The sequence below is a fragment of the Sus scrofa genome, chromosome 13 (genome assembly GCF_000003025.6).
Source record: "Sus scrofa isolate TJ Tabasco breed Duroc chromosome 13, Sscrofa11.1, whole genome shotgun sequence".
Classification (NCBI taxonomy): domain Eukaryota; kingdom Metazoa; phylum Chordata; class Mammalia; order Artiodactyla; family Suidae; genus Sus; species Sus scrofa.
The window spans coordinates 47,897,061-47,912,161 of record NC_010455.5 but is presented as its reverse complement, the minus strand read 5'-3'; the positions used below and the strand labels follow the sequence as shown (position 1 = coordinate 47,912,161).

The window sequence follows — 15,101 nt, the reverse complement described above, 5'->3', positions numbered from 1 at the left end:
TAGTCCTTAAGGAGGGGGATGTGCCCACGAGGGTGGGGGAGACTGAGCCCACATCTGGGGCAAGTTTACAGAGAACTGCTCATCGCCATGGCTCTGAGTGCTGCAAGTCCCACGCCAGCTGGGAGGCAGCAGTAGGAAAGGCTCCTTGCTGGACCTCTTGGTTAGCCCAATAATCCACTACTGGAAGGAACCTTCTAAAAAATGTCCCTGAGCTGGGGGCCTTGCCTTCCATTTCCCAAGGCTTCCTGTGACGCACTGAGGCGAGCGTTTCTAACCATGTGGTCTGTTAAAGGTGGTCTGTTTATACATGGAAGCCCTCTGTTCTTCATTAAAGGTGTCTGTCCGAGAGACGCAGGCCTCTTTCCAGAGGTGGAGACTCGTGGCATTGCGTGCAGGCAGCCCAAGCTCTGCGTTGGGTACACGAAGGAGCCATGGAAGATGGTGGAGAAAGTCGATGGCACACCTGCTCCACAGAAGATGACAGGTATGAGAGGCTTCCTTCAGGGAAAGGATATATTGTGCTTGAAATCAAAATTTGGTTTGACCGACTCATTAATGAAAGTGGGTGGAGGCATGCCTGACGTCAGGCTCTCAGAATTTGGCATTTGGTGTATAAACAGGAAGCTCTGGTTTGGCTCTCTTTTAATTCCAGAATAGGATGTATCAATAAAACTGCTGTGATAAGCCTGAGCCTGAGTTTTTGTAAATAAAATAAGAGGCAAGGCCCAAAATACCTTTTCCCCAGGGCGATTCTGAGGTTAAATTTCTCATTGTCCTGAAGACTCCTGACACTACATGGTACCTCATGCAAATGGGAATTTTCTTCCTTGTGATCAGAGTGTATGACTTCATGCTTTGAGTAAGAAATTAGTCTGAAATGTTTATACATGGAAGCCCTCTGTTCTTCATTAATGGCTTGGTGTTCGCTGGAGCCTTGCTTACTTACGTGGAGGGGGCAGGGGGAGGTTTTATAGAGCTGATTGAAGCAAGGCCCAGGCCTCACAGCCGTAGAGGAAAACATCCTGTTCTTGGCGTGGGACGGGGACGTCGTGGGGATAGCTCTCACCACCTCCGGCCCTGTCCACAGAGCACAGCAGCCCGGCGGTGGTGTGCGGTGACGGCAGCACTGACACGGATAGTCACTCCAAGGAAGAGGTCTTCTATCCTCAGCCTGTGTCCAGAGACAGCGCACAGCCAGGGACTCCAAGCAGCCAGGAGCCCAGCCAGAGGGACCACCAAAATGCTGCCCAGCCTCTGAGCAGCGGGCCCACCGATGGGTCCCGCAGCAGCTGCAGGGCATCTGTCTACCCCAGTAACCACGACAGAATGCTGACGGCCCAGAAGCAGCAGCCAGTGACGCCTCTGGATGGGAAAGGTAACTTGGCACGGGCTCCAAAGGGTTGTCAGCAGCCGGGTGGGGAGAGCACGGCATGTGGACACGGCCTGGCGGGAGGGTCTGATCTGGCCTCTCCTTTCTTCTTCCAGGGGCCTCCTCTTGGACTTTGGCGCGGTTGTGTGAGCTGGACTCCTTGGACCTCCAGCCTCCCTCCACGTTAGCTCCAGGCAAGTCTGAGCTCACAGAAGCCACCTCGGGCCTTCCTGATGTCCCTGGTGAAGGCCAGCACTTGCTTCTTTCTAACGGACACCTCCCCCAAGCACATGACCCCAGCCCTGAGTGCCCACCCCTGACGGGGCAGCTCCCTGGGACCCAGAGCGCCCGGCTGCTGTTTGCACCGCAAAGCTAGGCTTTGTCTACCTCGGCTCGCGTCCACGTATACAGGAAGGAGAGGTGGGAGAGGCAGCGGGGAGGCTCGGCTTCCAGCGTCCCTGATTTGTACATAGTTTTTTCACTTCCATGGGGAGTGTCAGCAGTTTGAAGGACTTGCAGCTGAAGCACAGAAATGCAAGAAGCTGTTGTGTACAAAAGGCAAAAAAGTATTTGATACCCTTGTACATAAGAGTTTTTTCAGAGATGGCATATATATTATATATCTTTTACAGAGGCTATTTTAATCTTTAGTGCATGGTTAACAGAAAAAGTCGTACAGTTTTGACAATGTTATTTTTCATACCAGGTTGCTGTTTAATTCTGGAAGGGGGGTGGTTCTGGTGCCTTACTGCGAGGATGGAGTTCCTAGAGGCTACAAACCACACTTGTGGGCAGAGTTTTCGGTGGGTGAAAGAGAAGGGATGTTTTTCTGCCGGAGACTTTGTTTGCTTTGGAAGGAACTTCATGTCCGGGTGGCTCGTGTGTGGATGACCTTGTGGCGACCTTCCTATGGAGCCGAGGTGCGGATGTCGTGTTTCTTTGCCGTGAAGGACTTCTCGTAGGTTTAAGTTCTCTCTGTAACAAGCAAAACCAGGGGTTGTGAATCCACCACAAGCAACTGGTTCAAACAGTGACGTGCTGCCGTTCTTCCTTCTGTGGTGAAAGCAAATGTGGTTTTGTCAGTTGTCACTCACCTGTCATTTGAGGCTTTTTAATAAGATAGAGGCTGCTGGTGTTGGTACCTGTGGATTTTTCAATAGTGATGTGTTAGTTCTGCCAATATAATTAATCTTACATTGGCCCTTGGGGGAGAAAAACAACTGAGTCCCTACATTTCAGGGCTAGGGTGTCTCTACTGAGGATTGCGAGCAAGCCCAGCCGCATCCTTCCCTCGCACAGAGGGACCCGGGTTTGGACTCGAAGAGATTTAGCCTTTCACCTGGGTTCTGGGTATATTTGCACTTTTTTGAGACCTGTAGCTAACCATCTTGTGAGTGCCAGTGTGTATTTCAGGAAAAATTAAGTTGAAACAAAGGCCCTTAAAATCTCAGAAAGCAAAGTTCCCTTTAGTCAAAAAGCTGAAGGAGTATTGACAAAACGGTTACGTATGTTCAGTTTTACTGTCAGATGTCATCACTGTTCCAAGAGGTAAGCAAGCACATTTAGAATTTTGTTTTCAACAGTTAACTAATTAAAATGTTACTTCCACAAAATATGTGAATTTGCTGCTTCTGAGAGGCAATGTGAAAGAGGAAGTATTACTTTTATGTACAAAGTTATTTATTTATAGAAATTTTGGTACAATGTACATTGAAAAACATGTAAAATATTGAAGTGTCTAACAAGTGGCATTGAAGTGTCTTTAATAAATAAAGGTTCATTTATAAAATGTTAGGTGTGTGGTCAGGGTATTCTTATACTTACATTAACCAGCATTGCTTCATCCCATTTAATTCCAGAGATTCCCTTATAAAAGCAGACATTCTGCCTTTAATTACCTTTTTCCCCCACTGCTCGCTCCCAAAAATGAAAAAAAAATTTTAGTCAAAGCAGAATTATATACAGTTGCTCCAGGGAAGACAGGACACCACCACTGGATTCCTGAGATTTCTCTCTGAATTTTTTCTAACACCTGGAGCTTATTAGTTGCGCTCCAAAGGGGTGACCTTCCCATTTCATCTCTTAGATTTATCAGGGTTGAGCTTAAAACTCCAAGCAACAAACCTGATTGATTTGGGATGATGAAACCACCCTATTGGCAAAGCCAGTCCCAGCCCTTGCTGTGGGTCTGGTGTGGAGACAGCGGGTCCATCGCCTGTTGGGCCCACCTAGTCCCTGCGCCACGACTGGTTTCTTGCTCACACACACCCCACATGGGCTGCTTGCTGCACACTTGCCTGTGAAATAACACTATTGTGTTTTTACGAGTGAAATCTGAGGGTAATTAAGAACAGCAGCTTACTGTGCACCTGTAGTTCATTCTTTTTACACTAGGCTGTGAGCTTATGCAATTGGAATTAACCCAGGGGAGAAACCCACCCACATCCCCAACTTTCCCCCCTAGGTCTCCATCCTTTACCCATTCTTTTAAAATTATAACCATCTCTGCCTCTGGCTGCAGCCACCGTCAGGTGGCAGGAAGCGAAAGATTAGATACAGATCAAATGAGGGCTCTGTAGGGCCTGGACTCAGCGCTGCCACACTTATTTATTAAGGGGTTCTGAGAAAATTGTTCCAAGTACCGCTGTGGACATCATTTTCTCTCTCTGGCAAAGAGGCTAATGACGTCATTCCCACCAGCCTGTAGCACGGAAGATGCATTCTCAGTGTCGAAATCTGAGTAGAACTGGGTTTTCGCGCCGTGTTTTGTTCCGATGGCCGAACAGCTGCTCACTGGAAGGGAGATGGTTCTCACAGCAGGACCCATTCTTGAGAGAAGGGGCTGTCTCTGAGTCACGGCCTTTCTCGGCCAAGTTCCAAGACAAAGCTGCGAGTTCGGTCATAAGCACCAAGAAAGATGAAACCTCCCAGACTGATTGCTGCCATTCGGGGTAAGACACCTGCAAATAATCTAGGGGGGAAAAGGCAGGAGGAAAGATTTTTTTCAAATTGTGTGTATAAAAAAGGTTAAATTCCAACACCCACAGCTTGCTCAACTCCACACACCAGCTCATTAAACCCCACACAGCACTTAAAATGTGTGTTTTTCCTTTCAGAGTGGCACTGAATTACATTCCCAAATACACTTGCTGAAGTTGGAGCCCAGCTGTTTGCTGGCTGAATCAGCCAAATACCAAACAGCTTACTTGTGAGCACCTACACTTAGGTCCAGCAATTAGTCGAGATGCAGTAACTCTGTCCCCGCAATAGTTAAGTCTTTCACACCATTTCTTTGAGAGAAGATGAAATCAACTTTTTAATAAAGGAGTCAAAAGGCTGAATCCTAGCGAAGGCTGCAGGGTTCCGCCCACCCCAGGAAGCTGAGGTGGGCCCCGGCTCTTTGGGGAGATTCCTGGACAACTGTGCTGCTCCTCCCTGGGACTCACTCCGGCAGAGACCCATGGCGTGATGCCACAAAGGGCATAGAGTCTCCAGGGATTCTCGGTTCTCCCTCCCTGAAGGACAGGAAAGGCAATGGGCTCCAGCTGGGAGGGGGCGCCGCATTACAGGCTGATCCTCATGCACCACACAAGGCCAGTCACCATCAAGTTACAACTTGCGAAATATGCAAAGAAATGCAAAGTAAAAGAACAAGTTACAACTTGCGAAATATGCAAAGAAATGCAAAGTAAAAGAACAATGTTACTGGGGAGGCAAACTTTAAAACCCACAGTGGTGCACAGGTATTTGTTCAAAGATGGTCATTGTGGCATTGCTGGTAAGAGAAAAAAACTGCAAAGAACCTGCTCTCTGGTCACATAAATTCGGGTATGCTATACATACATGGGAGACTACACAGCTTTAAGAATAAGGTCATTCCTGGGGACCAACACAGAACGTGCACAAAATAGGTTCTGAAAGAAAGCCCAAAGCTGTACATATAATACGACTGCTTGTTGGACAAACATGGCCATGATGTGTCAACGTTCTCTGGAGGCTGGGAGGACAGGACACCCTCCCTACCTATACTTCTGTAATAATGGAAACTGTTTTACCAAGAGGAGTACTTGTGTAAGCAGAGAACAAAATGAAAAATATGAAAAAATCAGAACATGTGGATTTACTACAGAAAAGAGGGATGGAATCTAGGGAAGAAAACTGAAAATGATGAGGGTTAGGCCAACAGGATTCTGTGTAGCCTTGAAGGTCTGGGGAGACCTTCATGCTAAGCTAAAGGGAATGGGTGGCTTCCCAAGAAACAGGCCAGGAAGGAATCCCCTGTAGCCTGGATGCTTCCTTTCTGCGTACCTCCTGGGAAAGGCCAATGTGCCCCCCGACCCCCACCCCCAGGGAGCACTCTGCGCTTCTGAGGAAAATGGACCTGAGAATAGTTTCAGGGGGCCCAGATTTTAGTTAGCTAATTAAGGACTTAAATCATCAAGTAACGTCCTACACAAAAGAACCTCTATTTCTTGTCTACATGAAGATTCTACAGAAGACCAAAATACACTTGTAAGGAAGAAAGTTGTTCAGCTCAACGCTGTGCAAATTGTTTTTGCACGAAGTGGCTGGTGAAAGCAAAAACCCCTAAATTATTGCTCTGAGGCCACTGTGCCTTCTGGCTCAGAAAAGAGATTCATCTACCTGCCTCTACCCCACAGAGAGAAATGCTGGAAGGGAGGATAGTAGGAACCCGGCTGTGCAAGAGCACATTTGCCACAAAACTCACCCTGCCTCCCTGACTTGCTTCTACAGCCAATGCCTTGTTAGGCTCCACTGCTAATGAGCTCAGCTGCTCCAAGCGAGGGGCAGATGGAAGCAGTTTATGGTTTCGCTGGATGACAATTGAGTCTGTTAAGATAATTACAGCCTTAAAGTAGAGTAATTTGCTCAGTGAGCACCCCAACCAGACTCGGAGGCAAAGACTGGAGCAGAGCAGGGCTGTGCTGGAGGGACCGCACCAGGGCTAAAGGAACAAACGGTCGTGCCCTGAGCAGAGGGCCAGGCACCATGCAGGGCACAGCAGTAGGGACAGGGAGGGCACAAGCAAGAAAAACAAAAGGCCAGGTGATGAGGTGAAGAAAGGAGGTGGGAGCAACTCGTGATAAGCCGGCTTCCCATCTGTTTTCAGGCTGTTGGACTGGATGAGCGTATGGTATTTTTATTTCTGAGAAGCCAGCTGGCCCAAGGGCACAGCTTCCAAATCTGTGCCGGAACGTGGTGCTCCCCCGGGTAACCAACAAGAAGAGATCGAAGCAGCACCACTTTAATTTGTGCTGAAGACAGCACCAGCCCTCCGCAGGTGGGCAGCCCGGACTGGCAAGGTGACCTGAATAAACTGGCAAGTGTGTCAGGGTCGCAAGGGCTCTGCATGGGGGATGGATGGCTGGGCCAGGCCAGGGAGGCCTAGGACCGGCTGTTTCTGTTTGGAGGTGGGGGGGCAGTGTTTGCTGGCTTCTCATTACAGTTCTCTTGTCAAATTATTGGCTGTCTTTTATCACGTTAATAGGAAGCTAATGAACAGTGTGGTTAGCTGCTGGAAATACTCTGCCAAGGACCACGTGGTGATTGCTAACGAGAACCCAAGACTTAGGATAAGTGAGAATCCAAATTACCCTTTCAGGGGTGACAGTGGGGACAGGAATAGGCCCTCAGCATGTTGATGACACCTGGCCTCTGTGGGTAATTCAGGCACTGCCTAGTTAGCTAACACCAAGTATTACCACCCCTGGGGCAGGAAGATTTAGTTTCAATCATCTCCGTGAGGTAATTCCTTCTCCACAAGCTTTTGGTGGCTATGGTTCTGGCAATCCTGCCATTTCTGCTGTCACAACTATCTCAGGAAAGGCAGATGGGCTGCAGCTCCACACTGACTCCACGGCCAAGGTCAAGAGCATGTGTTTGACCAATGGTTGCCAGAGATTCTAATAAGAACTATATAGAAACAAATGAGAATACCACTCAGCAACTGACTTTATGACCCTAAAAGCCACTTCACACACCACCTTTGTGTGGCATGCATCACTGACTCAGGACAGAGAGAGATCCCCCTGCCCCCCAGGCTCAGTCAGTCCTCTCTGGTAAACCCAATCCTCATCTCCAATACTTTGTCCTGCAGGCAACCAGCACTAAGCCAGGAGAGATGGCACATTCAACACAACTATATACAGCGTTACTTTTTTTTTTTTTTTTTGGCCATAGCCATGGCCATAGAAGTTCCTGGGCCTGGGATTGAACCTGAGCCACAGCAGTGACGATACCAAATCCCTAACTGCTAGGCCACCAGAATCTCCCCAATGTTACCTATTTTATTTGTCTCTTTAGGGCTACACCTGAAGCATATGGAGGTTCCCAGGCTAGGGGTTGAATTGGAGCTGTAGCCACTGGCCTACACCACAGCCACAGCAAAGTGAGATCCAAGCTGTGTCTGCAACCTTCAGCACAACTCACAGCAATGCCAGATCCTTAACCCACTGAGTGAGGCCAAGGATTGGACCCACGTCCTCATGGAAGCTAGTCAGATTTGTTTCCACTGAGCCACTGAGCCACAACGGGAACTCCAATGTTACCTATTTTAAATAGAGGATGAGGCCATTCTGCAAAACCTTGCTTGCAACCTGACCAACCTGTGTCATGTGCCCTAGACAGTCAACTAGCTGAAAAAAAATCTGCCAAGTGGACACAAAACTACAGTCAAATGGACACAGCACCAGGAAGAGGAGGTGGCACCACTGTGGCTTTACTGTTTTCAGACCAGCCTTGTCGCTAGGCACCCCCAACCTTCCCCTGAAGGAGGCTGCTGCTTTGCTCTCTCAGAAACATCCCTGGGAGATGATTCCAAAGAGATTTCACTACCTGTACAGATCCCAGCCTTGAGACAGGTGTACAAGTTCATGTTGTAAAAGCGATGCTGAAATAGCATTTTGAAGACAGCTTTGTGGACACTGTTCTAGCAGCTGAAACACGTAGCTGATAAAAAAGCAGTGGGCTTCAAGGAAATGATCCCCCACCATGGTATGTTGAAAGTAATAACTAGTAATAGTTAAAAGTGCCCCAAACCACAAATACTTTCTCTTTTTTCCCCCTTTGTTTTTATGGCCACACCTGTGGCATATGGAAGTTCCTGGGCTAGGGATCAAATCAGAGGTGTAGCTGCCGGCCTATGCCGGATCCTTAACACTGAGCAAGGCCAGGGATTGAAGCCACATCCTCACAGACGCTATGTCAGGTTCTTAACTGGAGGAGTCACAATGGGAACTCTCACAAATGCTTTCCTCTAACAATGCTACTCCTGCGTTATATTGCTGCAGTCAGAATCCAGCAGGGGCCATACCCCTGAAGTCATCTAACATCGAGAATAGAAAATGAACAGCACATCAACTTGGCTGTGCAGTTAATGTTGCACATCTCACACAAGCAACATTAAATGTAAGGAGTTCCTGTCTGGCTCAGTGGTAATGGATCTGACTAGGATCGATGAGGACATAGGTTCCATCCCCGACCTTGTTCAGGGGGTTAAGTATCCCTGTTGCCATGAGCTGTGGTGTCGGTCACAGGTGCGGCTCGGATCCCGCACTGCTGTGGCTGTGGCATAAGCTGGCAGTCTGCAGCTCTGATTTGGTCCCTAGCCTGGGAACTTCCATATGCCATGGGTATGGCCGAAAAGCAAAAAAAAAAAAAAAAAAACCCAAAAAAACAAAAAGTAATCAACCAGGACAAAAGCAGAAGGAAAGAAAGGTGGTTTGTTTTTTTTGTTTGTTTGTTTTTCTTCTGATGCTGGGCTAAAGGAGGAAGGGCTGGGCCTTCCCTTCTGGACTTACCCTGACAGCCCCTGCATCCGCCAGACCCCGTGCAGGGCAGAAAGTACATTCCCAGTAGCAGTGCTGGAACCTGCCTGCACAAAAAGACAAAAGAGGAAGCCATCACCTTCTGAAACTCCCCCACTTACGGCAGGTGCCCAGAGACCCTCAGATGCACGGATCCCCCTGCACCCTCACTGAAGACACAGTTTCAGGCAGACTGGAGTTTCTCAGGCATCAGGACCTCTGGGTCTTACAGACCAGAAGTCCTCACATTCACACTCACACTGATTCGGCTCAATCCCCACCAGAAGTAGCTTCTGCAGGTAATTTTTCTCACTGTCAACCCAGGAGCAGAGCTTTCCCAGGTAATTCATGTACAACTATTTAACAGAAAAAAAGATCAAAAGTGGTATTAACTGACTGATCTGACAAGAATGGGGAATAATAATAATTATAAATGGTACAATTAAGCAACTTATCCAAGTGGTTAATAAACGCATTTAATAAAGAGTACTCTGCTCAATTTAAAACAGGCTTTTCCCTATCAACCTACAAACTACAATTCTGCCCTTATTTGTTCCACTTTTCCACAAAGGGTATGACTTTTCATTTTTTACTGTTTTGGTCCAGGTAGGTTATTATATATGGCATTCCCTGAAGTCTCAATCCAGCTTTTAAAAATTTTTGTCTTCTTAATGACATTTCTGAGCAATTCAGAAAAATGTCCTAATTCATCCAGTTAAGGCTTAACAAGCATGATGGAAGGATAGAGCCTCTGGCTTACTTGCTGCAGGGCGTGGGGCAGGCCAACTCTCAGAGCCTCAGGTCTGTGAAAACATTCTTTGAAGCTAGTACTACCGGGCAGAGGCCCCACCAGCCCTACCTGCTTACATAATACAGGTGAGAATGACTTTGAAAAGGCAAAATGCTGCCCAGACATCCTTCACAGGGATTCCACTGGATGCTGCTTTGTCCAATGGCAGTTTCACTACTGGTTCAACAGGCAGCACAACACTGCTAATTACAGGCGTTAGGCCACTTTTGTTCACTTTATATACATATAAGCCCTAGTGCTAATAAAGACAAGCATCTGTGGCATCTACATTACGTTATTTGACCACTTACCTTTGCCAACATGATTCTTGTTTTTGCCACGTCCAGGGGCGTGGTGACTGCAGCTGCAAACCCACCTGTGCATATAAAAACACCCAACACATAAGTGAGGTATTGTTTACTGCGTCGCATGGTATTTCATAATTTCTATTTTATAATTCCTCATAACTCTGCTCCAAATATGTCCTTATCATTAAGTCTGCTTGACTGACTGAAGAATAGGATGCTCATGCACAAAGTCTTTACCCACACGCTTCCCTGCTTTTCTGGTGATGCCTCACCAGACATAAAAGAGGGATGACGAGATCATGTTTTACACACGCAGGTAGGAAAACAAGGCCTCACAATGTGTCCTGCTCGCTGGGGGAGCAGCAGAGCAGCCCGTGTGTGTACACAGGGGTGTGTCTGTGGTCAGAACCCCATTCCCGTATGAGAGGCACCCTGGTCCCCGGGAGTCCTGCCTTCCATGGGCCGCTGCTCTCTAACCTGATGGCAAAATGCTGCTCTGGTTTCTGCCCTGGGGCAAAGCTGGCAAGCAGAAATATGTGTGTCACTGTAGGGACTTGGGGGATAAATAGCTGGATTCTTAGGGTTAAAAGAGTATATTTTTCTGTATTTGCAGGCTTCTAATCAACAGGTCAGTGAGAGTAACAAGACTTTAAAAGTCCCTTCCACATCTCACTGGAGTCAGTCTTGATTCAAGCCCACCCACCTCCTTCCTTACAGCTTCCTTTCTACTTTTGCTCTCCTGTCCTCTTTATTTAAATATTGTTACTGGCCAACGGATTTTTTGTAAAAATCCACACATTTTAAAGGGGCCCATATCTACAGACAGAGGAACTGGAAGACTACTTTTGTTGTTGTTGTTGCCACGCCCACAGCAGGTGGATATTCCCGGACCAGGGATTAAACCCGAGCCATAGCAGTGACCCAAGCATTGATAATGCTGGATCCTTAACCTGCTTCACCACAAGAGAACTCCTGGAGGACAATTTTTTAACAGAAATAATAGTATATGGTATCAATATTTTATTTAATTATGATACAAAGGTGTATTTTAAACCTCAAAAGGCCAAAAGGAGATAGAAGTAACAAGCCTGAAAAGGCCTTCTAAAGATTCAGCTTCCTTGAGTCTGGGTGAAACAGGGAATTGTCTGAGAACTGAGGAGAATACACATGTGAAAGATGCCCCAGAAATGGCATACCTCTCCCTCTAAGATCTGTGGTGTGTGGACAAGGTCATCTGACTTCTGCCAAATATCTCTCTAAATATGTTGCTGAAATAAGATCATTAATCTGAACCCTGTCCCTTTAGTAACATTTATTATGATGCTGACTTTTGGAAAGATGTACCCAGAGTGACACTAATCTCAGGGCTAAAGAGCAAAGACCATTTTAGCCAGCTTTGACTTATTAAATGTTTTCGTCTGCATTCAAAAGTTGCCTGAAACTCAGAGACCTGCTAAATTGCAAGTATTTAAAAGTTTTGTGGACCTAATCCAGAAATCCTACTCTTACCTTTTTTTTTTTTTTTTTTTTTTTTTTGGTCTTTTTGTCTTTTTGCCATTTCTTGGGCTGCTCCCATGGCATATGGAGGTTCCCAGGCTAGGGGTCCAATCGGAGCTGTAGCCACTGGCCTACGCCACAGCCACAGCAACACGGGGATCTGAGCCGCGCCTACAACCTACACCACAGCTCATGGCAACGCTGGATCCCTAACCCACTGAGCAAGGCCAGGGATCAACCCGCAACCTCATGGTTCCTAGTCAGATTCGTTAACCACTGAGCCATGACGGGAACTCCTACCCTTACTTTTTTTAAACCACATATTCTGCCATAAAGAAGGGGCCCAGGAAGACTTCACATCCATAAACTTTTTTCTATCCTTAGGAAAGAGGAAAAAAAAAAAAGAAAGAAAGAAAGAAATGAAGGTGATGAACACATATTCCAAACTGCACACACCAAATCTTTCATTCAATTTTGTTTCCCTTGCTGGCTGCAAGAGTTAGCAGGGCCCAGTATGAGAAAAAAAAAAAAAAAAAAAGCATCTTCAGAATCAGACCAAGGCCTCAATCCCTGCTCTATTAGTTGAGAAGCTTTCAATAAAAATATTTTTTTGGCCACACTCTGGGCATGTGGAAGTTCCTGGGCCAGAGATCAAACCCACATGGTAACAGCAACCTAAGCTGCTACAGTGACAATGCCAGATCCTTAATGTAAGGGAATGCTAATACATTTCTTATTCTGTAGTTAAACTACCCTTTGGACAGGTAGTCTTACTACCCTCTGCTTCCGGTGGGGATGCTGAAGCTGAGAAGGGCTGATGAACTCATGGAGGGTTTTACTCAGTGCAGAGCTGAGATGGGAATGTGACTACCTCCAGAACCTCAGCTCTTGGACACTGGGTCTTCCAGTGGCCTCAGTTCTTCCATCTGTGAAATGCAGACAGCAGTCTGACACATGGCATGAATGATGAGTCTGTGCAGAGTGTCTAGAACACGGCCTGGCTCCACCCTAGCACTCAAAGGAATCCTCTTTTCTCTGGGCAGGCAGACCTCATGTGCAATTTTCCTTCCTGTCTCCAGCCCAGCACACACAGCAGGCACTCAAAAATGCTTACTGAGTGTCCTGGACAAGTGACTATGTTTTTCACAAACTGACGATTTCAAGCTGTCTCCAAGAAGGAGCTGGTAACATCTGCACTCACTTTATCTGGCATGCTGGGTCTGTACTAGCTACCTTCACTGATTATTTTACCTCCTTTGCATGGATAACACCATTCCATTCTACAGACAACTTGCCCAGGGCCACACAACTGGTATGGAGGTTGGATTCAGTCACATGTATCTTGGCTCCAAAGGTTATGGTCCTTCACTGCACAATGACTTTGATATATGAATAAGACATTTAAATTTGTTTGACAGTTAAAATCCAGAAGTGCATACGCCATTTTCCTCTTTGAAAATGTTCACAAACTGACCGAAACCAACTAAAAGGATTTTGAAATTGACAATTATCTGTCCCCTGTCTGACTACTCAACGCTCTCATGAGTCACCTATGTTGAAAAGTATTTGTCTTCTACCAAATTTGGATGCTGTAAACTGAACTTATTTTGGCCATTAGCAAAAGTTCACTGTTCCTTTACTATAGGTGCCTGCCAATATTCTCTATGCGATTTCTGTTTCATGAAAGTAATGAGACAAAAATGCCTATACTGAAATAGGTCCTAATTTTACTACCACGATGGAAACTTTATTTAATGAAAGCTATTAATAAGTCAATTTAAATGTCTTCAAATATCAAAGACACTTTAATTCACAGACCTCACAATGTTTTTTATGAGGCTGTAAGAAGGACTTGTGAAGATCATGTAATAGAATAACTAGTCATAACAGGGAGGGAGTGGCAGACCTGCACTTTCAGTTAAAATACAGTTATTTTCTACATTTTACTTACGGGAACTGTAAACTGCTGGTAGTAAATACTAGGAACATGCTAACATATTAGACAGGAAATAATTATCTGGTATAGCAACTGCAGGCCACTTTTGTGCTCAAATCACACGTGAAACAATTTTCTATGGGCTCCACTAGAGTTAGGTTTTGACTGAATGTTAGGTTAACTGCTTTCAAGGACCAGATTCAGGGGAAATTAGATTTTTACAATGAAACTACATCTCATGTGTCCTTAGGGAACAAATGCAGGTTCTTTGCCTTCTCCAGACAAAGGGGCCACCTCCCCTGCTAGAGGTCTGGAGCTGTCACCTCCCACAGCAGCTGTGAATGTGGAGGGGGCAGCAGTGGGCGGTGCTGCCCCTCAGTGTCCCCAGGGCTTCCCCTCCCCATATCAGCTGGGAGCAGGAAGAGCATCCCCACCAATGATCTCCAAAGAAGTGTCCAGACTAAGAGGGCTCTGAGCACAACGGTGACAAACATATTTTTGCTCTTGTTTTTTAAAGACTATATCAGGCCTTGTCATTTGTTACCCAGATAATCTTTCATCTTATTCAAGAACTTCTCTCTTAGAGAATGGAAGTTACAAGAAAGTGATCAAAACACACCAGAAGAGCAAACATCGCTATAACAGCAGACGTCCTAATGAATTAGACTGAATGATGGTTTTATGTTTGGAAGTTAAGTTGAAGTGAGGAAGTTGGCAAAGCCGTTTTTTTATTTATTTATTTTACCCCTAATTTTGCCCTGACTAGAAGCCAAGGGGACTTCTGAACATGACAAGCCATCAACACCTCCAGTCTCAAGGGACACTTTTGGGTATTTGTGCCAAGCAGTTTATAAAGCAAGCACGGGTGCCAAAGAGTGCCGAGGATGGTCAGAGAGTGGAGATTGTCTACAATGATCTAACCAGTTTAAACTTGGAAAAGCACACAGGGATGAGAAATCAGATTTCTGGTTTAAGGGCAAGTTTCATCACTGCCTTTATGACCATCTAAGGCAAAAGCATCTGAAGCGCAGTGGGTAAGCACAGCAGAGCTTAGAGCGCTGCCCAAGGTGACAAGGCATCATTCATTTCTCGATACAGTGTAATCACAATCTTGCAACAAACGCTTACAGAGTATCATTTTTTCTTATAATCTGATATGTTTTCAAATTATGTTTATCTTTCACAAAGGTTTTAAAAGAGTAATAACCTTGTTCCTCAAGATCAACATTTGTACCAAGTGAAATTTCAAAACAAAAGGGGTAGAAACAAGAAATGTATGTGATTTACCTTTTGCTAAATACACAAAGATCTATTGACAATGGCTTTTTTGCAGACCTTGGGCAAATTCCTATCAGAACCTCAGCTGGAAAAACAA

At 46.0% G+C, this 15,101-nt stretch overlaps 2 protein-coding genes across 7 annotated transcripts in view; one reads left to right on the top strand and one right to left on the bottom strand.

Moving 5' to 3' along the window:
- LRIG1 (leucine rich repeats and immunoglobulin like domains 1) overlaps positions 1-3,160 on the top strand; it is a 118,395-nt gene extending 115,235 nt beyond the window's left edge. The window contains 3 exon segments of the mRNA XM_005669717.3: positions 335-484; positions 1,088-1,375; positions 1,486-3,160. Coding sequence (XP_005669774.2) covers positions 335-484; positions 1,088-1,375; positions 1,486-1,745 — 698 coding nt within the window. The 3' untranslated portion in view covers positions 1,746-3,160.
- Positions 2,252-15,101, bottom strand: part of SLC25A26 (solute carrier family 25 member 26) — a 166,435-nt gene continuing 153,585 nt past the window's right edge. For 2 of the 6 annotated variants that reach the window (XM_021069193.1, XM_021069194.1), the window contains 4 exons: positions 15,014-15,089; positions 10,297-10,361; positions 9,190-9,263; positions 3,948-4,340 (listed from right to left, as the gene is read on the bottom strand). In XM_021069193.1, coding sequence (XP_020924852.1) covers positions 4,269-4,340; positions 9,190-9,263; positions 10,297-10,361; positions 15,014-15,089 — 287 coding nt within the window. In that variant the 3' untranslated portion in view covers positions 3,948-4,268. Of the gene's footprint in view, positions 4,341-4,815; positions 4,985-9,189; positions 9,264-10,296; positions 10,362-15,013; positions 15,090-15,101 lie in introns of those variants that run through there. The other 4 variants (XR_002337625.1, XM_021069195.1, XM_003358494.5 and 1 more) reach the window with 4 other exon arrangements.